Raw genomic sequence first — 22,899 nt, forward strand, 5'->3', positions numbered from 1 at the left:
TGTAAGCAGCAGAGCAGGAATTTGAATTAGGGCGGGGCTTTCTGGCCCCAGGGCCCATGCTCTTAATTATTGCCCTCTGCTATAGTTGTAGTTAATTTTTTTTTTTTTAAAGGGGCAAGTCCAAGTACAGAAATTGACCTTGATCCCAATTACATTTCATCTTGTTCTGCAGGAAGGAAGCTGCCACTCTGGGTGCATTCCCCTCTACCCTCTTCCCCTGGGCCAACTCCCCCTTTCCCCCTCCCCAGCCGTCAGGATAAAGTTGCCCCTCCCCTCCCCACAGGACCACCCTCATCCTCACCCTCAGAAATCTCAGCAGGACATCTTGGAGGAAGGCATTCAAACTTCCCCTGAGGGAGGGCCCTCAGGAGGCTTTCTCCCCAAGAGAGAATTCTAGCCCACAGGCAGGAAAAAACAGGTAAGATGTGAGAGGCTATTTTTCCCTGCAGCCTGAGGCCTGCTTCTCTCCTTCTCTCAGGGACTGCCAAGGGCAAGGAGGCCCAGAGAAACCCCATCACTTGGCCTAAACGCCTGGCTGAGGCCACCCGGCCAACAGGAGGCTGCTAAGAGCCCAGCGCCAGCCTCGCGGGAACCTACCGGAAGGGATGAAAAACGTGTAGCCCTGTTTCAGCTCAATTCTTTGGCATCGCTCCACACGGTCTCCCAGGAAGATGTCGCTCTGTTTGCCTGACAGCACCCACTCCTCGTACAGTGCCAAATTGTGCAAGGTTGGAGGAATCAGCCAAAAGATCTTAGAAGGAAAAAGAAGCAATCAGTTAAAGATCCAGGCCAAAGTCTCTGATTTCTTCCAGGCTCTGCCACAACCCAGAAGACAGCCCCACCTGCCTGGGAGCAGGGAGGATGGGGGAGGACACATCCCCGGACACCCTTCCAGGACCAGGCCCAAAGGGTCTCTGGGGTGGCAGAGAAGGCTGTACCGCCCTTCTGGGACACCCCTTGCCCGCCTTTAGAGAATCTCCGTTCCAGCTGAAACACCAGGGTGGGAAGACTTCCTGGACTGAGTGGAACATTCTTTCTCCTGAGCCGTGGGCTTGTCAGGGAGGTGGGGGAAGGAAAAGAAGGGGAATTTCCTAAGTTGTAGGATAAAATGGCCCAATAAATAAAACCAGCTTGTGCTGGCTCTGGAGAAGGAGGAAAAACATCTGGAACCAAGAGGGATGACTTCCTACCCGGAATTTCTTCCAACACATTCGGTTAAGACAAATGCACACGCAGACCCAGAGGAGCAGGGCAGCACACACGTATTCTCAAGGAGCACCCACCTCCATGCAGGGACCCCTACGTCCCCACGTGGGCATGCACTCAGGAGCAGACACAGCAGGAGCACCCTGAACACATGCCTCACGCCCTTTCTCTGGGTGATGTCTGTCCCTAATGTAAACTGTTCTTGCAGGCAACTAGACTTTTAAGTTAAAAGGTCCCAGTGCTGGAGCTGAAATTACAGCTGGGGGAAATGAAATGCTGGAGGTTCTTGGGAGCCACATCTGGAGTTCTAATCTGGCCCAAGATGCGTAGGACACTGGACTGGGTAAGCAGGTGTGAAAGGGTGACCAGATGTGATGCAAAAGAGTTGACCTTGACCTTTCCCTCCAGAAGAAGACAGAGAGTGAGAAAGTCCTCACAGGGTGGGGTCTGGCTGGAGGCGGGGGGCAGAAGCAGAAAGGCGAGCAAGCCCCTCCATGCACAAACAGCCAGGTGTGTACAGAGATGTGAAGAGACTCAACTCACCTTCCCACCCCGGAAAACATGGTACCAAACGGAAGTGCCTCCGAAGTCGATGTGGAAGTCAGTGAAACAACCTTTCACGCTCATCAGACAGTACCTGCAGCACAGAGGCGGGGAAGCAGAAAAACAATTCAATGCCTGAATCACAGGAGGCGAGCAAACAGCTTCAGAGATGCCTGACCTGCTGCCCTTTTATAAACGCTGACACTGGGGAATTTTCTTTTTTTTTAGACCCAAATCTAATCGGAGTTCCCCATGGGGGAAGCCCCTGTGATCAGGTGGCGAATCTCAAGCATTGGCTACCTGCCCCCAAGGCTGGGAGAGGCATTTTTGTTTTCAGGTTCCCGAGAGAGAGAGCTGGCAACCCACAGGCCACTTGGTTCCTTCCTCGAAGACGGTTTTTACTCTTGCCCCACCCCTGCCTCCTACCCAAGCAAGAGGCTTCATTTCTGCTCCTTCCAGCTCCTATACCTGCAGTTCTCCCAAGCTGCCAGGTCCCTCTGCAGCAACTGGGCCCTCTGGAATTCAGCTGTAAACCACCTGCATAGCTTGCCAATTACTAGTCCCCATTCATCTCCTCATTCATTCAACAGTCATGTACTGAGAGCCAACCAGTGGTCCAGCCCAGAGCTAGGCATGGCACTTAGAGAAAAGCATAAGACCCCTGCCATTAAGGATGAAACACTCTTAAGGGAGCATGACCCTGGGAAAGTTAAATGGCAAGGCAAACTGCAAATGACTGCAAAGTAAGCAATGCAGCTGGAAGTACAAGGGTACCAGCCGTAAAAGACCACAGTGTATAATTCCACGTATGAAATGTCCAGACTAGGCAGATCTACAGAGACAGAGAGTAGGTTAGTGGTGGCCAGAGGCTGGGGGTATTGGGAGGAAATGGGGAGTGACTGCTAATGGGTACAGGTCTTCGTTGTGGGGTGACAAAAATGTACCAAAATTGATGGTGGTTGCACAACTCTGTAAACATACTAAAAAACATTGAATTGTACACTTTAAGTGGATGAATGGTATGTGAACTGTACCTCAATAAAGCTGCTAAAAAAAAAAGTAAAGCGATAAAGACCCTCGGGGTGGGGGGGGGGGGTGGAGTGGCAGAGAGGGAGGGAAGGAGTCAGGGAGGGAAGGAGTTAGAGAGGGACAGCCCGGCCCTGAGCGGCTTGGACAGAGGGAGGGCATTCGGGAGAAGAAACCTGCCAGCAGCCCCCCTTCTAAGCTCTAGCAACTGCCAGACAACCCACCCTTCCTTACAGGAACTCACCCGTCCCCTCCCTCCTCCCTCCACTTGCTGCCCTCCTAGGGGTGAGCAGAGCTTAGGAGGAGGGGGGACAGACAGGCTTCCAGGTCCCGGCCTGGCAGACGGCAGTGCCAGGGCCCCCTCCCTCTCACCCACCCCTTCCCCCAAAAGCCACAAGAGCACGGCTGGGGCAGTCCCCCACGGCTCATACTCCCACACCTTCGCACCTCCGGAGGCCCGCATACACACGCTTACCCCACTGACCGCTTTTCCCCGCTGCACTTTGCTTTTCCATGGTTTGGGAAGAGGAGAGGAATGGGGCGGGGTCGGGCAGGGAGGAGCCAGCAGCCTGAGAGGAGATAATGGTGGGGGCCAGGGGGGACGTGGGCTGAGCTGGTTAGGAGGCTGGAGGGTTCCAGGCGCCCCCTCCCTCTGGTTGCCTTTTGCACCTCACATTCAGGTGGACCCGGGGCTCGGCAGTATGCACGCGGCGTGCCCCGCGTCCCTCCTCCGGATAGGCTGGAAGGAGCCTTAACCATGTGTCTGCAGGAGGCTGACAAATCAGAAGGCCTTCCTGCACATCAGAGCCCCGCTGCCTAGCAACCCCATCGGAGGGGTGTAGTTGACAGCACAGGACGCAGCCCTGTCACGAAGACAGGCGCGGGCTGTGCTGCTGGCGCTGGGGTTGTTAAAGTCCCAGCTCCGGCTCCGGCTCCGGCTCCGCCTCCACACCCTGCTGCCTCCTCCCGGCCCACCCAAGCCAGGTCCCCACTCTGAAGGCCTGGGTGATTCTCTTCTCTCCAAGGAACTGGAGGGGTAGGGGGCCTGCTAAAGCCCTAGTCCACCCCACCCCCATGGACCACGCCGGCCTCTTCTCTCCAAGCACCACTTCAAAATATTAGTCCTCATTTTCCTAAAACCACTCTTCCTCTCGGTTTTCTTCTTCTCTTTCTTTAATCTAACCTTGGTTTCCACCTCCTCCAGGCCTGAGCAGAACACAGTCTGGAGGAAACAATTTAAGTGTTTGTGGGGTGGAGAAAGGCGAGGTGCTTCCTTCAGTCTGCAGCTGGATACCCACCCAGGGGCCCAAAGCAGAAAGGAGAGGAGCTTGGCTCTTGGGTTCTTGGGCTCCAGGACCCAAGTCTCCCCAAACAGGTCGTCCTGGCCAAACAGGTCGTCCACCTTCAACCTGCCAATCTCCTGCCGCAGTTCCAGCCTCCCCAGCACACGCGGAAACGGAATCCCTGCGAGCTGCGGCTGCTGCGTACAAGGGAAAGTTCTCCAAGTTGAGCCTGCGTCTGCTCTGCCCTCCCAGTCACCCTCCAGCACCCTCCGAGGCCCCTCGGAGCTTGGGGGAGACACTTCCAGCCCCGCCTTTCCATGAAAGGCCCCTCCTCCCATGTCCCTCATTTCCTGGCTGCCAGGCCTGGACCGCCCCTCCTGCCGGGCAAGTGCACGCTTTAGGGTGGCCAGGGGAGCTGGGACGGGGCGGCTTTTGTCCCGGGCCCCTGCAGCCGTCACCCCGCCTGCCTCCTCGCCTGCCCCGCACTCATTCCGCGTTTCCCCCCTCACTCCTGCTTCTCGCTCGCTCTGGCGTGACGCCTTTGCACTGACCTCTAACAGCTTCCTCTTCCAAAGCACACCGCAGTCACATGGGCACCCCGGCTCGGTGCCACGGCCGCTAAGCTCTCACCGCGGCCGGCCAGCCGGCCTGGTTTCCGCCTCGGCCGCCCCCTGCCCGGAAAGCCGCGCCCCTCGACACCCCCACTCACGGCGCAGGCGGCATCTGTGTAGGACACCCTCCAAGTTGGCGCCTGAAAACCCCGCACCCGCGACCTAAGCTTTTGGGGGCTTCCCACCTCCCAAGGCCGGGGCTGGCTGGGGAGGAGCGTGGTAGGAGGGGGCGCTGCACCTGCAGCACCAACTTTGGGGCGCTGCCTCGGGTCTGGGAGGCGGGGCAGCCCCACCCCGCCCTTTTCCCTCCAACTTAGCGAAACTCCCCCGGCAGCCCAGGCGGCGTCCCCTCGGGCAAAGGTCTGGCGGGGGGACCTGGAAAGCTGGCACCGGGTGACCGGGCTGGAGGCGCCGAGCGCGCGTGCACACACGCTACACACTTACGCGCAGCCCCGGGAGACACAAAGAGCGGCTCCGTGACGCCGGCCGTGCAGCCCGCGGGAGGGAGGCAACCCACACCCCGCCCCGGTGCGCCCCGAAGGAGTGAGGGGCTCCCGGGCAGCCCGGGGCCCGCGGGGCGCAGCGCAGGAACGCCCGCCCAGCCCCGCCCGCGGTTACTCTCGACTGCAGCGCGGCTCCCGGGCGTCCCCTTTGGCGGCTGAGGCTCGACACTCGTCCGGCCCCGGCGACCAGAGCCGAGCCCCCTCCACGGTGCTGCCAGGCCCCTGTCGAGGACCGCGGAGCCCTCGCTCGCTTCGTTCTTTTCTCGGGGAGCCGGGCGCAGCCTGCGCTCATCCCCGCTCAGAAACTGAACACCCGCGCGGCACGGCGGCTGCCAGGGAGGCGGAGGGAGGCCGCGGCTGCGACAGGGAAGCGCGCCCGACCAGCGCCAGGGGACGCCGCCGCCCACGGCCGCCCCCTCGCCCGGGCTGGGTGGGGGCACGAGGGTAGCTCTCCCCACCTCCGTTCTACTGGCAGGCGCTCGGGGACTCCCGCACGCCCGTTTTCAGGGAGGGTGGACGCCGTCCTGCTGCTGAAGGCGACGACCCAGCAAAACCACCTTCCTGAAACGCACCCCTCGGGGCAAAGCTATAGAAAGGACCAGTGCCAGGGGGTGGAGGGCTTGTCTGATGCCGGGTATGGCAGCCCAGAGATCAGGGATGCGGCTCTGGCCCTAAAACAGACTAGCTGTGACCTTGGACAACCACTTCCCCTCTCTCAGCAGCTTCCTTGCCCTGGGGGCAGGGAGGTGACCTGACGTTCTTCTGCAATCTAAGATGCTCTTTCCTGCGCCTGCCCCTACCTGCCCCCTTAGGAGCTGTGTAACCCCACATCATAGAACTATTGTGGCAATTCATTGAGATAAACACTTTGATTACTTAATCCAATCTTCACAACAGCCCTGTAAGGTCATTTGCGGGACTGTACCCATTTTACAGATGAGAAAGCAAGACAGGCTCAGAGGTGGTGACTCACCCTGATCACTACCCTCGTAGTGGGGTGCTTACCCAAGCAGCCTGTCTCAGAGTTTCTCAGCCCTTCTCCCCAGGTGTCCCTGGTAAATCCCAAGATCTCAAGAAGCAGAGTGTGCAGGTTACAGCCAAAGCTCAACCACTAACTGAAGAAGTCAGTCCAGCTCACATCAGAAGTCCCCCCTCCAGGGCACGCTCATCAGGACCACAGCCCTCTTCCCATCCCACCCTTCCCCCATAAACCACAAGGGGGGCCAGGAGATGGTGGTATGGTGTCTGCAGGGGCAGAAATCAAACTTCTCGATTCTTTGGCCAAATCCCATTCCCTGGGCTACCCAGCATTATTAATTAATAGGTTCCAATTATCAAGTGCTCATAATAATATCTGCTTACAGGCATGATACCATTTTATCCTTAAAACAACCTAATAATCTCCATTTTAGGGAACTGAACATTAAGCCATTTAAAGGTGGTCAACGCCCTGGCCCAGGGTGTTGCTTCCTTGTGTCATTTACTGGATGGCTCACCCATTAGTACCTCCCTGATGGCCTGCTGTGAGGTTAAACTGTAAACTCCCTGGAATTGGTTGAATTTTTTACCTTATGTATGCTTTGCCTATTTAAAAGAAAAGATAGTAATGACAAAGACAATCCCCGACCTTGGATTTGAGCACCAGTCATTGAATTAAATGAACTCAGAGAGGAGAAGGCCCTGACAACAGGATCAGGCTGTCCACATGGGAGACATATTACTTTTCTCTTTTTTTTTTATTTTTTATTTTGGCTGCACCACGCAGCAGGCAGGATGGTTCCCCGACCAGGGATTGGTTCCCCGGGCCTCCGCAGTGAAAGCACCGAATCCTAACCACTAGACCACCAGGGAACTCCCCCATATTACTTTTTAAGTCACAAATGCCCAGATCCTTGTGAGTAGGGACCACACCAGATTCATCTGTGTAAGTGCAGTGCCCAGCAACAGCCCTATAATTATTCTAACCAGCTATGTGACATGGGACCAAATCCTTTCCCCCCTCTGGATCTCAGCATCTCATTTGTTAAAACTAGTCAGGGCCCTCTAACTGGTGGCCCTTACAGACCAAACCAGGTCCTAGATATGCTTGGTCTGCCTACTGTCTTATACTCACCTGCCCTAGATATGCTTGGTCTGGCCAGCACTCGTTTAAAAAAAATGTTTTTTAAAGGCTGCCTCTCCAGTTATCCAGAGCCACACCAGCCCCTACTGTCTTACACTCAGCTGCTCTATCCATTACTGCATTGAACCACTATGATTTCCAGCTTCCTTGTCTGTTAAATGGGGATAGTAACCTGCTTCCAGTATCATTGAGATCTGGGTGCTAAGGGTCTAACACAGCACCTGGGGCCATACATGGCACCACAGGAAAGGCTGGCTCTCTTTGTTCTTCTTTTCGAGGTAGAAGGGAAAAGCCAGGAATCCAGAGACCAGGGCCCGGGGCGTGGCCCACATGTGACATCAGCAGCCTCTCTAGGTCAGTTTCTCTATGTGATACATTACACAGGGACGATCATTTATGATGCCAGCAAACGCGGTTGATGAGAGTGAGCCGGTAAATATTAAATACCGGCTGTAGAGATGCCCTATGCAAACGCGAGGGAAGGTAGATTAAAAAGCAGAGGATGCCAGGATTCCAATGGCAGCTGCAGCCCCTGTGTGTCTACAGGAGGCCACGTAGACAAACATCTTATCCCAACCACATTTCACATCCACTGCAGGCTCCATCTTCCCCACATCATGGAGGGAGGCAGGGCAGGGATGACAGGATCACCGCTTTGTGGAGGGAAAACTGAGTCTCTAAGAGGAGATAAAAGCTTTGCCATAGCTCAGGGAGTGACAGAGGCAGCCCCGAAACTTGCTCATCCCAGTGCCTGTCTTCATCCTGGTTCAGCTGCGTACCCCCAGAAAGCACATGGGAAGAAAATGCAGTCAATTTTCAATTTTGGGGGGCCAAATGTAGGCTTTACACGGGATCCCCTTTTGGCTGGGCTTTTGAGCTCTTTCAGTCCACTGTATATCTCTAATACACCAGCAAACCTCATTTCTGCAAGCCCAGTGGGCTACAGGAGCAGGTGAGAACAGAAAAGACTCACTAATTTCTTTCTGGAATGTGTTAAAATACCCAACGGTCCTAAGTGAAAAAGGTGTGCCCATGTCATAGACCCAGGAGATTGCAGAGGTTTTAAAACCTGTCCACAAAGTCTTTGAGAGCTCCCCACCCCTTCCAGAGACAGGGCCAAATTTCCCTCCCTTGAGTGTGGGCTAGACTTCGTGACTTGCTTTTAACTACTATAATATGGCAGAAGTAAACAGTATGTGACTTCCAAAATTAGGTTATAAAAGGCACTGTGGCTTCCTCCTTGCTCTCTCTCAAACCATTTCTGGCGGAGGGCAGGAAGCTGCCATGTCATGAGGACACTCAAGCAGCCCTATGAAGAGGCCTACATAGTGAAGAACTGAGGCCCAGGCCTAAGTTTTGGGTTTTGTTTTGTTTTGTCGTGCCGCACAGCTTGTGAGATCTTAGTTTCCCGACCAGGGATTGAACCTGGGCCCTCGGCAGTGAAAGCACAGTCTTAACCACTGGACAGCCAGGGAACTCCCCAGGTCTAAGTTCTGACACAAGCTCATTCAGGACTCTGAGCCAGAATCACCCAGCTAAGCCACACCCAGATTCCTGCCCTACAGAAGCTGTGAGCTGATGCTAAGACATAAATTTGTTTAAGTTGTGAAGTTTTAGGGTAATCTGTTATGCAGCAGTAAACAACTAATACAGGGGTACTTCCAAATCATTGTCACTGTTTGTACGATTATGGAATTTTCCAAGACAAATAATTCTGTACAGCCAAAACATTTCTGTGGGGCAGCAATTAGGGGCAGGGTTGGGGGGAGGCCGTGGCAGAAATGCATTGGCACAGCTGATATTCAGCCTACCCTGTCATCATCTTTTCCCTTTATCCTGCTTCTTCATGACACTTATCACCTCCTAAATTATATTATTCACTTGTTTGCTGGCCTGTCTCTTCTCCCAGCCAGAATACAAGCTCCATGAGAAGAGGGACTTTGTTTATTCACTGTATTCTACCAACGACTTAGAAGAGTGTCTTGCACAAAATACAAAGTAAATGCAGCAAGAGGTAACTAGTATACTCTCTTTCTTTTTCTTGTTTTTTTTTTTTTTCGGCCACGCCATGTGGCTTGTGGGATCTCAGTTCCCCAACCAGGGATCGAACCTGGGCCACAGCAGTGAAAGCACCAAGCCCTAACCACTGGACAGCCCGGGAATTCCCACACTAGTATACTCTTTAGAAATCTTTGTCTCCCACAAAGTTGCAACTACCCCTTCGACAACTGTCTCCACCCCTTGTCTTAAATAACTGAACCAAAACCCATTAAAATTCCTAACCCCCTCACCATGATCAAACGACATAAATCCTGGAACCAGGGAGAAGTCAGTCATGGGTTTGTAACCCTCCTCTCGTCCCCCCTGCAAACCTTCAGTTCAGGTGGCCCTTCAGCTGTCTCCACTCTCCAGGCACCTCCAGCATGGAGGCTCTGTGATTTCTAGAAAGTGTCGTTTTAATTAAATTCCAAAGAACCATTCTATGATCCCAGAGGACTTCATCATCATGGGATTTTTACCTTGCTTATTAACTGAAATCAGCATTCTTTTCAGCCGAACAAAGTGGACCACTTCCAAGGTGACAATTTCCTTCCTAACAAGGTTCAAATCCTATAACAAGTTCCCACGGCCACTGACAGGGTTTGTAAATCTATTTGCCACATAGTCCAACCAATATGTCCAAGACATGTGGTTCTAGAAAATTGTGTGTGAGCCTTTTTCTGGTAATTAGATAGAATTCTCAACGTATTAACAGAACTTACTATTTAAAGGAATCTTTCAATAAAGTGTAGAATACTGAATATCTCAGAGAGACAAAGTAGATATTAATTGAAATCTGTCACCCAAGGCTGTCTATTTTACCTTCCTAAATACATGCCCTGTTTGTCCTGTGCTCTCCTCTAACCCTCATCTAGATGATGCAGTGGTTCCTCATACCAGTCTGCCCCCACCTCCTTCAATCCACACGGCAGCTGCAGAATTTGCAGAATACAAATCTGAACACATACCTCTCTCTGCTTAAAATCTCAGAGGTTTCCGACTGCTCTTAGGAGAAATACAGACATCTTACTATGACACTGTCAGGCCCTGTCAGCCTGACCCACCCCGCATCCTGCACCACTGACCTTCCCTTGATCTGCTCCAGCCCCACTGGCCTTTCTTTGGCAAGTCCTTCAGCCCCGTCCTGTCCCCAGCCCTCCCCACCATTCCAGGCTCTCTGCACACAGCCAGAAAAGCTCTTCCCAGGCCTCTTCACTTAAGTAGCTCTTCTCCCCTTTAGACTGCAGCTCAGGGTGGCCTGCCCTGCCCTCCCTAACCCAGTGAATCCCCTGGTACACGCTCCCATAGCACCGAGGGTCTCCGCCTTGTGGCCTCATCACAGCTGCAAATTTCCATTTGTTTCTCTGACTGTTGGATTAACATGTCTCCTGAATAGACTGTAAGCTCCATGAGGGCAGGGAGCTCATCTGGTTTTCTCCCTGCTCTATTCCCGGTGCCCAACACCAATCAGATGTTCAGTTTATAGGCTGAATCAATCAATCACTCAGTCAACGAGGGTCAGGATCTGCCTCTCACTAATCTGAATCTCACACTCTTTCCTCAAGCTCTGCCTCCGTGATTCCATCGAGGACCTTGGCACTTGCCTACTGCCATCCCTCCCCAACTCCCGTCCCATCTCCTCTGTCCTTTAAAGCCCAGGTCAATATCCTCTCCAAGATGATTTCCTGATGCCAGCAGCCCAAAAGGATTCCTTCTCTCCCCATTTTCCTTCTGGGAACCTGTTTCCCTCTGCCTAGGATGAGAGCTGCACCTTACCCTCATGTTAATGGCACATTCTCCAGAAGGTAGGGGCTTTTAGTCCTGTTCATCTTTTACTTCCCTGTTCCAAGGGCTCCATAAGTTTTGATGTGATCGGATCGGAACAAAACAGAATTGAAAACCTTCCTACCAACCCCTCCTTGAGCCCAATCTTTCCCTTTGAGGCAGCCCAGATCCAAGGGGTGTAAGGAGCTTCAGCTTTGAGGGTAGAAAAAAATGTCTGAGAGGTAATTAAAGAGAGAGAGAGCTTGAAAGCAAAACCTTGAGAAGCCCAGGGCCAGCATGCTGGCCTCCCTTACAAAGCCTGGCACAGAGTTTGCATTCAATATGCGCTGAATGAAGGGCTGAGTGAATGAAAAGTTCACAGCCTTTAAGCTCCTGGGGTCACTCCTGGCAGTGGGGCTGAGCAGAGAGGTACTAATGGATTTGGAGTCACCAGAGCCAACTCTTCTAGGAAGCCCAAAGCAATAGTTCTGCCTGGACCACCAGCATCTCCTTCTCATTTTGAAGATGGAAACACAGAGGGCCTGAGATGGTACGGGCCCCAAGGTGACTTTCTCATCCCAAGGGTCCGCCACGCAAGTCCTAGAACATGGAAGGTGCTCGTAGCTACCTCTGCCCATGTTAAATAATCAGTCTCAGGACTTGATGGTCACACCACATGTAGTGATGTCCCTCCAATTAGATGTGGCCACCTTCCCAGCCCACCACCAACCTCCCGCTTAGAGGGCACCGTCTCTCTAAGGAATGTCTGGTGAGGAAGTGGCCCCTGGCTTTTTTCAGGAAAGGTTCTTCTCAATCAGAGGTCCCAGGTCTCAACAGCGGGAAGCAAAAAATACCAGACCCCTACCCAGCCCTTGTCAAAAGTAAAGGGTCCGTGGCGGACCCCTAAAAATCCACTCCCAGGACACGCTGTCACTTGGAGGGAGAAAACGAATGTTTGACAAGTACACATACACACACGCACGTGCACACACACACACGCACACACAGATGCACACAGACATGGTTCCCATTACTCTTCCTCCTCTTCAGATCACATCCCCCCAGGGAGAGCTGGCAGGGAGGCCAAAGAACTATCTGGATGGAGAATCCAGACCCGGAGCAGAATGCAGAGCCCCTGCATTCCAGGGAAGCAAGATGCCAACCTGCCCACACCAAGGACCCCCAGCCCTCACGTCCCAGCAGCGACCCCGCAGGGCCGTGGTCTCAGCCCAGGCTCACTTCCAGCCCCTGCCCCCCACAAGGCTGAAAGCCACCCCCTCCCAGGTCCCGCCACCAGCCAGGCAGTCTTACTTCTTCACTTTCGGGTACTTCATCTCTGCAATGGCATTCGTGGCTTCCGTCTGCTTCTCCTTCAAGTGCTGGGGCCACATGTTATCCACCCAGTCCACCAGGTCTACCTGAAATCCAGCCAGGCCACCGTCAGCGCTTCCTGGCTCCGAGTGCCCTTAAGCTGGACCCCATCACCACACCTCAACCCTCCTCCCTGCTTCCAAACGCCTCCCGCCCTCCCCCTGGGCCAGCGCAGGCTGGCAGGCTGGCTCGCTCGCGCAAGATGAGGAGGCGGAGGGTGGCCGGGGAGGGGACCGCAGCCGAGTGGGGGGGGCCGCCTACCACGGTGGGACGCTTGACCAAGTGCTGGCCGGGGAGGGGACTGCAGCCGGGGCGGGGGTGGGGGGGCGCCTACCACGGTGGGACGCTTGACCAAGTGCTCCAGCTTGGTGTGGCTGAACTCAAGGCTGATGACGTTGTACAGCTTGTCCCGCTGGGCCTCGGGCGTCTCATAGTACCGCACAAACTGGGACATGCTCATCTCCGTGCCTTTCTGGGTGTTCACGTCCATCACATCCACCAACCGCCGGCTACCTGGGGGCAGAATCCACAGGCTGGTGGCTCCAGCCAGCTGGGGGTGCAGATCCTACTTGGGAGGCCCCGTAAAACTAAACCTGCCCCGCCCTAGCATCCCCCATATGCCTCACCCTACGCCCTGTCTGCTCAGTTACCTGGTCCTATCAGTTTTCCTCACCAAGTCACTCTCCAATCTTAAAACGAATCCCTCCCCAGTCCATCTGCTTCCCTCCACCACAACTAACTTGCCCCAAAATGCTCAGTTACCGAGCTGCAGAGCTGGGATTTGAAGCCAATTCCATCTTATGCTAGAACCCAGGTTCTTAATTCTTAACCCCCAACCCCCACCTCTGCCCTCTGCAATACTGAATCTTGATCACAGGCTAAGGTTGAAAAATGATCCCCGCCTTCAGTGGCTGGCTCGTCACCCCACAGATTCAGGGAAGCCTTGGAGAACCGCTTTGTTTTTGAGTCAGGAGTGCAAATCCACCAGGGGGCATCCCTGAACTTTCCTGGAAATTCTGGTCATGCTCTGGGCAGGGCCGGCTCCTTCCTTACCAGGCCTCCTGGAACAGGTGGGCTCTGCTCAGCTGTTCTGGAAAGCCCACCTGTCAGAGAACCTGCTATGTTAGAGTGGGGGAGGGGAAGAGAACAAGCCCCCAAGCTCCCTCCGCTTTCTGGCTGGCCTCCAGCCTTCCACCTCCCCTGCCTCTCCTCCTGTCTCTCCTCCCTCACCTTGCTCAGGGTTCCATCTGCAAAGCCCCCTGAGGAAGGGGATTTGCTGAGCAGGTAGGTGATGGGAATCACAGCCCTAGAGGCTGGTGCAAGTCGGCATTAAAGGCCTGGAGCTCAGCTGCCCCATCAGTACAATACAGTGGTTAGGCTAAGACTTTGTGGGTTTGAACCCCAGCTGGACCTCAGACCTCTTAGCATCTCTCAGTTTCCCCCCATCTGTAACATGGGACAAAAATGGCAGCCAACCTATGGGGTTGTCCTGTGACTTAAATGAGATAATGTACATGAAACATTCTTGAGAAGTGCCTGCAAGTAGGAAGTGTTACCTAACTGGCCAATTTCATTTATAATTACAGGTGGAGAAAGTGACATGGTGGGAAATCAGAGCCAGTTAAATCTCTGCCAGTCAGTCCAAAAGGACTGACCACTTACCATCTTAAAACATAATCAGGATGGCTAATGGGGGGGATGGGGGGCGGGTTATGAGGGGCGATGGAAATGTTCTAAAATTGACTGTGGCAATGACTGCACAAACTCTGTGAACAAATGAAAAACCATTGACTTGTACACTTTAAATGGGTGAATTGTATGGTATGTGGATTATAACTCAGTAAAGCTGTTATTAAACAAAAACACTAGGCACTAAATGACCAACAAAGTTGGTTTTTCTAAAAAATATTTTTTTCTTTCAAAAGTCTCCTATCCACTTAAAACATACCTAATAAAAAATATAAATTATTCAGCCATAAAAAGGAGAGTACAGATGGAGCCCGACTTACCATGGTTCAACCTAGGTTTTCTGACTTTAAGATGGTGCAAAAACGGTACACATGCAATAGAACTGTACTTGGAATACTGAATTTCGATCTTTTCCCGGGCTAGTGATATGATCTTCTCTTGTGATGCTGGGCAGCTGCAAGGAGCCGCAGCTCCCAGTCAACCACAATCACAAACAACCGAAACACTTACAGCCATTTTGTTTTTTAATTTTCAGTACAGTATTCAATATATTGCATGAGCTTTTCAACACTTTATTAAAAAATAGGCTTTGTGTTAGATCATTTTGTCCAACTGTAGGCTAATGTAAGTGCACATTTAGGGTAGGCGAGGTGAGGCTATGAAGTTTGGTAGCTTAGGTGTATTACGTGCATTTTCAACTTACAATTTACAATGGGTTTATTGGGATGTAATCCCATCATAAGTCGAGGAAGATCTGTCGTAGCGATACATGCTACCACATGGATAAACCTCAAAAACATGATGCTAAGGGAAAGAAGCCAGACACAAATGGTCACATGTTGCATGATGTCATTCACATGAAATGTCCAGAATAGGCAAATCCACAGAGACAGAAAGTAAGTGAGTGGTTGCCAGGGGCTGGGAGTGAGGGAATGGGAGTGACTGCTAAGGGGTGTGAATCTCCTTTCGGGGTGTTGAAAATGTTTTAGAACCAGCAGACGGTATGGTTGCATAACACTGTGAATGTATTAAATGCCACTGAACTGTACATTTTAAAATGATTAATTTTGGGACTTCCTTGGTGGTCCAGTGGGTAAGACTCTGCGCTCCCAACGCAGGGGGCCCGGGTTTGATCAGGGAACTAGATCCTGCATGCCGCAACTAAGAGTCTGCATGCTGCAACTAAAAGAACCCACGTGCTGCAACCAAGAGTCTGCATGCCGCAACTAAAAGATCCCACATGCCCACATCTAAAGATCCCGCAGGCCGCAACGAAGATCCCACATGCTGCAACTAAGACCTGGCGCAGCCAAAATAAATAAATATTTTTTTTAAAAAAAGAAAACGGGAAAATGATTAATTTTATGTTATGTAAATTTCACCTCAATAAATTTTTTTTTAACGCAATTCTTCTCCTGAACAGAAGAAGGATGTGGGTAGAAAAGGCCTGTTTTTTACTTTTTTGAGCACTAACAAGGTTTCCAGACCCCCTCTCCCCAACACAATCCCCAGGGCTCCCTGTGCACCCTCGCCCCACTCTGCTCCTAGCCAGGTACAGGTCCCCAGTTGACCCACCTCGGCCTGCCCCACCCTCAGCCAAAAAGGGAAGTCAGGACTTAGAGTGGTTAGAGCCGTGAGGAGCAGCTGGGGCTGAGCAGGACAGGAGGGCAGAGGCCTGGGGGTGGGAGAGGCCGAGGGGCTGTATCTGGAGCGCTTCTAAGAATAGCTTCCTCGGTGTGCAGGGAGCTCCATCCGGCTCCCCAGGTGTCCTGGAAGCCTCAGCTGGTGGGAGGAGTTGGAGTGGGAATAGAGGGAGGAGGAAGGGAAGTCGGTTCTTCTGGGTGCCTGGGCTCCATAAACCTCCAGGGAAACGCAAGTGCACCAGTAACCCGATTCAACCCCACTGGGTTCCAGCCCACAGGTGAGGATGAGAAATGCAGGAACATTAGCACACTTCCTAGGGAAGCAGAACAATACGGATTGAAGTGACCGTTGGCTTAGGAGTCTGACGAATCTGAGATAAAGGCCAGCTCTGAAGCAAACAGCAGTTGAGGAAAAGTTTCTCTCCATAAATATATTCCAGCCAATAAATGGCAAAGGAGGGACTTCCCTGGCGGTCCAGTGGTTAAGATTCCACGTTCCCAATACTGGGGCCCCAGGTTCGATCCCTAGTCAGGGAACTAGATCCTGCATGCGGCAACTAAGAGCCTGCATGCCGCAACTAAATATCCCGCGTGCCGCAATTAAGACCCAGAGTAGCCAAATAAATAAATAAATAAATATTTTTTAAAAAAAGGTTACGCTGTGCTTCCACTGCAGGAAGCACAAGTTTAATCAGATCCCTGACTGGGGAACTAAGATTCCTGCATGCAGCATGGCATGGCCCCCCCCCCCCAAAAATGGGGGTGGGCGGGGGGAGGAATGACAGAATTAATTAGACCATCACCACTTTGCAGCCCCTGATAAAATAATGGAAATAGACATCAATGACTGCTAACAACAGAGAGAGAGAGAGAGAGAGAGAGAGGGAGAGAGAGAACCTAACATGTGCCTCCTGATGGATCTATGAGGCAGTCAGAATAAAATGAATGAACTAATGAATGAATGAGTGAGAGAGACAGACTGTGAATCTGATCAAGCATCTATATCCAACTACCAATTTACAGAAACAACAGAGAATGGAAGAGCATGTTAAGCTACTCCAAGGCAAAATCCAGGCAATGAAAAATTCTACAGGTCAAACAATCCAATGGGAGATAGAGGGAGAGCCCAGAGATTATTAATAAGAGACTGAAAAGGCACCTCAACCAATCACAATGCAAGACCCTTATTTACACTCTGACTCATACAACTGTTAAAAAAAAAAAAGTAGGGGGATATCCCTGGAGGCAGAGTGGTTAAGAATCCGCCTGCCAACGCAGGGGACATAGGTTGGATCCCTGGTCCAGGAAGATCCCACATGCCGCGGAGCAACTAAGCCCGTGCGCCGCAACTACTGAGCCTGCGCTCTAGAGCCCATGAGCCACAACTACTGAAGCCTGCGCGCCTAGAGCCCGTGCTCCGCAACAAGAGAAGCCACCGCAGTGAGAAGCCCGCGCACCGCAACCAAGAGTAGCCCACGCGCACCGCAACTGAAAAAGCCCGCGCGCAGCAACGAAGACCCAATGCAGCCATAAATAAATAAAGACCACTTTAAAAACAAAGTAGGGACTTCCCTGGTGGTCCAGTGAGTAAGACTCCGCACTCCCAATGCAGGGGGCCCAGGCTGGATCCCTGGTCGGGGAACTAGACAGCATGCATGCAACTAAGAAGTCCGCATGCCACAACTAAAAACCTGGTGCAGCCTAAATAAATAAATAAATATTTTTAAAAAAGAAAGTAACATTTATGCTATATATGAAACAACTGGAAATTTGAACAATGTATATGGATATTTACTCATTTTAAGGAATTTTTTAAATTCCTTAGTTTTTAAGGTTCCTAGTTTTTAAAAGACTAGGTGTGAGAGTGCACTCCATGGTCCTGAGCATCCGTCTCTTGCTTCAACAATGTTTGGAAGGAAAAGACCCAGGGACGCCCATTTCCCCAGCCTCCAACCACCCTCCAGCCATTTTTCCAGTGGTAACCTTCAGAACGAACCACTCAGGCATCAGGGGCCTCCAGGACCAGCCAACATCATTTTTTGCGCTTAGCTCCTTATTACCGATCAACTGTGAGCTCCCGGATGCGTCAGAAATATTCCACCGCAGTGGAGGCTGCCATCAACCGCCTGGTAAACATGCATCTGAGGGCCTCCTACACCTACCTCTCTCTGGGCTTCTATTTCAACGGTGACGATGTGCCAGGGGGTGACTCTGGAGGGCGTGGGCCACTTTTTCCACGAATTGGCAGAGGAAAAGCACGAGGGCACCAAGCACCTCTTGAAAACGCAAAACCAGCGTGCAGAAGCCACCCCAAGATGAGTGGGGTAAAACCCAGGACGCTACGGAAGCCACCATTCTCATGGAGAACCTGAACCAGGCCCTTCTGGATTTGTATGCCCTGAGTTCTGGCCATGCAGCCCCCCACCTCTGTGACTCCCCGGAGCCACTCCCTAAGTGAGGAGGTGAAACTCATCAAGAAGATGGGTGACCACCTGACTGACCTCCGCAGGCTGGCTGGTCCGGGCCAGGATCTCTTTGACACGCTCACCCTCAAGCAGGACTAGGAGACTTTGAAGCAGCCTTTGAAGAGACCCTCTGGTGTCAGGGCTTCTGCCTGAAGCCTCTCAATGCAGCCAGTGGGCAGCTTTCTAACCACCTTGGAGCCCTCTCCCAAGCCTTGGGCCAAATGGGAACAATGAAGCTTTTTGAGGAAAAAAAAAAAAAAAAGGCTAGGTATGATAATGCTATTGTGATTACGTTTTTAAAAACCCCTGCTCTTGTAAATCAACTATACTATATACATTTAGAACTATGTACTGAAAACTTTGGGGATGAAATGGCATGATGTCTCAATACGCTTCAAACATTGCACAAAAAGAGGAAGGGGATGGGGGGACGGAAGGGGCAAGACCACAGATTCATGGGTATTGGGGCTGAATGATGGGTACACAGAAGTTCATTATACTTTGTCTATTCTTTTTTTTTTAGATTTTGTGATCTAATAGAATTTTTTTCTCTTAGTTATCTACTTTATACATATGAGTGTATACATGTCAATCCCAATCTCCCAATTCATCCCACCACCACCACTCCACCCCGTCTGTCTACTCTTGTTACTTTTCAAAATCCTCTCCAATCAGAAGTATTTTTATAAATTCCAGCTGTTACTAGCTCTATGGCTTCAGGGACTCACTTACCCTTTCTAGACTTGGACGGTCTTTAGTTGTAAAACGGGCCCTTCAATGTAAGAGAGGCTAACACCATGTCTGGCACATGGTAGGGTCTGCAACACATTTACCCACCAGCTACTAAGCAGGTATGGAAATATCCATGTGGCTCTGAATACAAAGTGAAGAGGGGGGCTTCCCTGGTGGCGCAGTGGTTGAGAGTCCGCCTGCCGATGCAAGGGACATGGGTTCGTGCCCCGGGCCGGGAAGATCCCACATGCTGTGGAGCGGCTGGGCCCGTGAGCCATGGCCGCTGGGCCTGCGCGTCCGGAGCCTGTGTTCCGCGGCAGGAGAGGCCACAGCAATGGGAGGCCCACGTACCACAAGAAAAACAAAACAAAAAACAAAGTGAAGAGGGTCCCAATCAGACAGAAAGTGAAAGGGAGCTCTTTCTCCCCCATGTGGACTTCTCAGAGAGACCAATTTCAGCTCTGAAGCCACAGCCCCAACCAGGCTCGTTATGCTCACTTGAAGAGCCAGGCTGGAGGCACAGGTGCCTGGCTTGTTTCTCCATCAGTGATGGCTCACAGGAGACCCCAGAATGAGCAGTGGGAGCCTCAAGGGCCCTGGGACAGCGCCAAGAGCCCTGGACTGAGCCCTAGTCCCAGCAACCCTGACTGCCCCTGCTCTAGGCCTCAGCTGCCTCACATGAAAAGGCAGGAAGAAGTCGGCCTTTATAATTTTTTTTTTCATTGCCGCAGATCTCTTCCTTCAAACAGAAGCTTTGATGAGAGCCAAATACATAAATAAAAACAAGCAGCTCAGGCTGAAGTGGGAAGGGGGTAGGAGTTCAGAACTGGATTCCTGAGATTTCCCTTTGAAAACCACTGGGTTAGGTCATTTTTAGGTCCTCTTCCAGGGCCAACACACTGATTTTTAGCCTAGTTTTTCTTCTAGGTACTTTTTATTGGCGTATAGTTGCTTTACAATGTTGTGTAGTCTAGTTCTTAAACACTCAGATCATATCCCTTAAATATGAACTGGGCAGAGGAGAAGGAAGGAAGAGGGAAGAGATGGAGACGCTCGCCCAAGGGGTCACTGGGGACGCTTGAGGCCTGCCAGTCCCTTCCAGGCTGAGCTGGGAGATTAAGCACCGGGCCTCCATCTTCTCAGGTTCCAGTCCGGTCTGCCACTGGCGGCAAAGGGGAGCTGGGCATAAGCGCTGGGTCTCCGAGCGGGAGGCAAGTGGCCCAAAGGGACAGAAGGGACAGATGGGTGCTAAGAAGGGAATGTGGTACTCCAAGTCCTGGGGAGCAGCCACCCCTAGGGCAGGGGACGGGACAAGGTGCCTTTTGGAGCCTGCAAGGGATCCACAGCGCTGAAACTCAGGCTCCTGAAGTCAAGGGGTTACAGGAGAAATTTTCCACATCAGAGCGGTGCCTGGAGTTCCTAAGTAGGCCACCTGCTCAGCAGCAGCCCCTCCCCTCCTCATGGGTTCTCTGAGCTCACAGGCTACACACACATCCAACAAATTCCAGCTGCAGAAATTAATCCGTGGCCCCATGGCCCTTGCTTTGAAGGCTCCATCAGTCAGTTCCAAGAGCCACGGGCTCAGAGCCGGAAGGAGGCTGTGGAAAGTCACCTTGAAGGCCAACATAAAGCATGCACGGGCACTGACTCCAAACCCCCACTGAGCCCGCTCTTCAGAGACTGCACACAAGTGTCCCACGTCATAGTTCTGGAACGTTCTCTATCATCTTCAAGCTTCTGGACTGGTTTTTTTCTGCTCCTTGGGAATATCTCCTCAACCACCTCATAGAGCCAGAGTTTATTATCAAGAGCACTGGCCATCGTTCAAATACTGCTCCACTACTTCAGTGGAGTGAGGCCTTAGGTACATCCCTGAACCGCTCTGGGCCTCTGTTTCCTCACCTGCAAAGTGGGGATAATAGGACCCGCCCTAGTGGCTTAACACAATTATTGGAAGCACTTTGTAAACTTAAAAGTGGGGATCCTAGTGAAAACGCTGTCCCAAATTGAAGGTGCAAGGGTACAGGAAAGAGAGGACACAGGGCTGAGTCACTGCACAACTTGAGACAAATCGCTTCCCAGATCTAGGCCTCAGTTTCCTCTTTGTGAAATAAGAGGATGCTTGCAAAGGTCTGCAGGCTTTCCCTAAGCACTAATATCTTCTGACCCCCTCAACTTTTAAAATTATCCCCAAGACAAGGACTTCCCTGGTGGCACAGTGGTTAAGAATCCACCTGCCTAATGCAGGGGGCACGGGTTTGATCCCTGGTCTGGGAAGATCCCACATGCTGCGGAGCAACTAAGCCCATGCGCCGCAACTACTGAAGCCCATGTGCCTAGAGCCCGCACTCCGCAGCAAGAGAAGCCACCGCGACGAGAAGCCCTCAGCTGTAACGAAGAATAGCCCCTGCTCGCCGCAACTAGAGAAAAGCCCATGAGCAGCAACGAAGACTCAACGTGGCCAAAAGTAAATAAATAAATAAATTTATTTTTTTTTAATGGGGCTAGTGATAAATAGGGTTTTATGTGATTGGACAAAAAAATATAGGACAGATTCTCAGCTTATAACAAGATCTTAGTAAACAGTAGTTAACGCTATTATTTACACTCTGAGGAGCTACCCCACAGGGGAGTGATTCCTATTAGGCAAATAATGGACAGAAGCAAATACAGTTTCCCTAGGCCCCTAGCACAATCAAAATCAAGATTTTGATTACAGAGCACTAGATTTCTAGGAAAAGGGAAACAGAACAAATCAATGAGGCGGGTATTTCTCTTAGAGAGAATACATACCTGAGAACATAACTGAACCCCTCTGAAACCCTCCTCCCTTGGGATTCTCAGCTCTCCTGACCTCATGTACCTTCCCCTCCTAGCATTTCTATCTGTCCTGTCAGGTGGATGCCTCCCCCACATATCTGTCCAACCTTAACATCACTACTGAGCTCAAATTCAAAGTGTCTAGAACTGAACTCATCTTTAACCCCACCCAAGTCTACATTTCCTCTTGGATTCTGTTACAAGCTTCACTTCCCAACTGCTGACATTCAAACCTATGTTTGAATCTGATGTGCCATCTACTGTCTGGGCAACTTACAAGTAACTTCTCTCCAGGCCTCAGTTTTTCTCACCTGTGAAATGGGAAAGCAAGACTAGGCGAGTTCTAAAAACTCTTCCAAAGTTTAAATTTTTTTATTATTATTATTATTATTTTTTTTTGGCAGCACCACACGGCTTGCGGGACTTAGTTCCCCAACCAGGGATCGAACCTGCACCCTCGCCAGTGAAAGCGCAGAGTCCTAACCACTGGACCTCCAGGGAATTCCCTAAAATTTTTTGAAGTCTATGATTTTAAACCAACTTTAAAAGGTCTAGGACGGAGGGAGGGACAAATTAGGAGTATGGGATTAACAGATATAAGCTACTATACATAAAATAGTAAGCAAAAAGGATTTACTGTATAACAAAGGGAAATATATCCAATATCTTGCTTTTTGTGTTTTTTTATTATTTTTTTTTAATCTTCATTGGAGTGTAATTGCTTTACAATGCTGTATTAGTTTCTGCTGTACAACAAAGTGAATCAGCTATAAGTATACATATATCCTCATATTCCCTCCCTCTTGAGCCTCGCTCACACCCTCCCTATCCCACCCCTCTAGGTCGTCACAAAGCATGGAGCTGATCTCCCTGTGATATGCAGCAGGTTCCCGCTAGCCATCCATTTTACATTTGGTAGTGTATATATCCAATATCTTATAATAACCTATAATGGAAAATGTATATATATATATGAATCACTTTGCTATATACATGAAACTAATACAATATTGTTAAGTCAACTATACTTCAATTTTTAAAAAAAGATTAGGAACTTCCCTGGTGGCGCAGTGGTTAAGAC

At 51.3% G+C, this 22,899-nt stretch overlaps 1 protein-coding gene across 5 annotated transcripts in view; it reads right to left on the reverse strand.

Moving 5' to 3' along the window:
• The window catches only part of KDM2B (lysine demethylase 2B), a 121,216-nt gene that overhangs the window by 82,610 nt on the left and 15,707 nt on the right, over positions 1-22,899 (reverse strand). For 4 of the 5 annotated variants that reach the window (XM_079941766.1, XM_079941765.1, XM_079941768.1 and 1 more), the window contains exons 5-8: positions 12,804-12,982; positions 12,410-12,516; positions 1,750-1,843; positions 598-751 (exon numbers count right to left, since the gene is read on the reverse strand). In XM_079941766.1, the coding sequence (XP_079797892.1) occupies positions 598-751; positions 1,750-1,843; positions 12,410-12,516; positions 12,804-12,982 (534 nt within the window). Of the gene's footprint in view, positions 1-597; positions 752-1,749; positions 1,844-3,250; positions 3,718-12,409; positions 12,517-12,803; positions 12,983-22,899 lie in introns of those variants that run through there. The other variant, XM_079941769.1, reaches the window with a different exon arrangement.

This window comes from Stenella coeruleoalba, assembly GCF_951394435.1.
Source record: "Stenella coeruleoalba genome assembly, chromosome: 14".
Classification (NCBI taxonomy): Eukaryota; Metazoa; Chordata; class Mammalia; order Artiodactyla; family Delphinidae; genus Stenella; species Stenella coeruleoalba.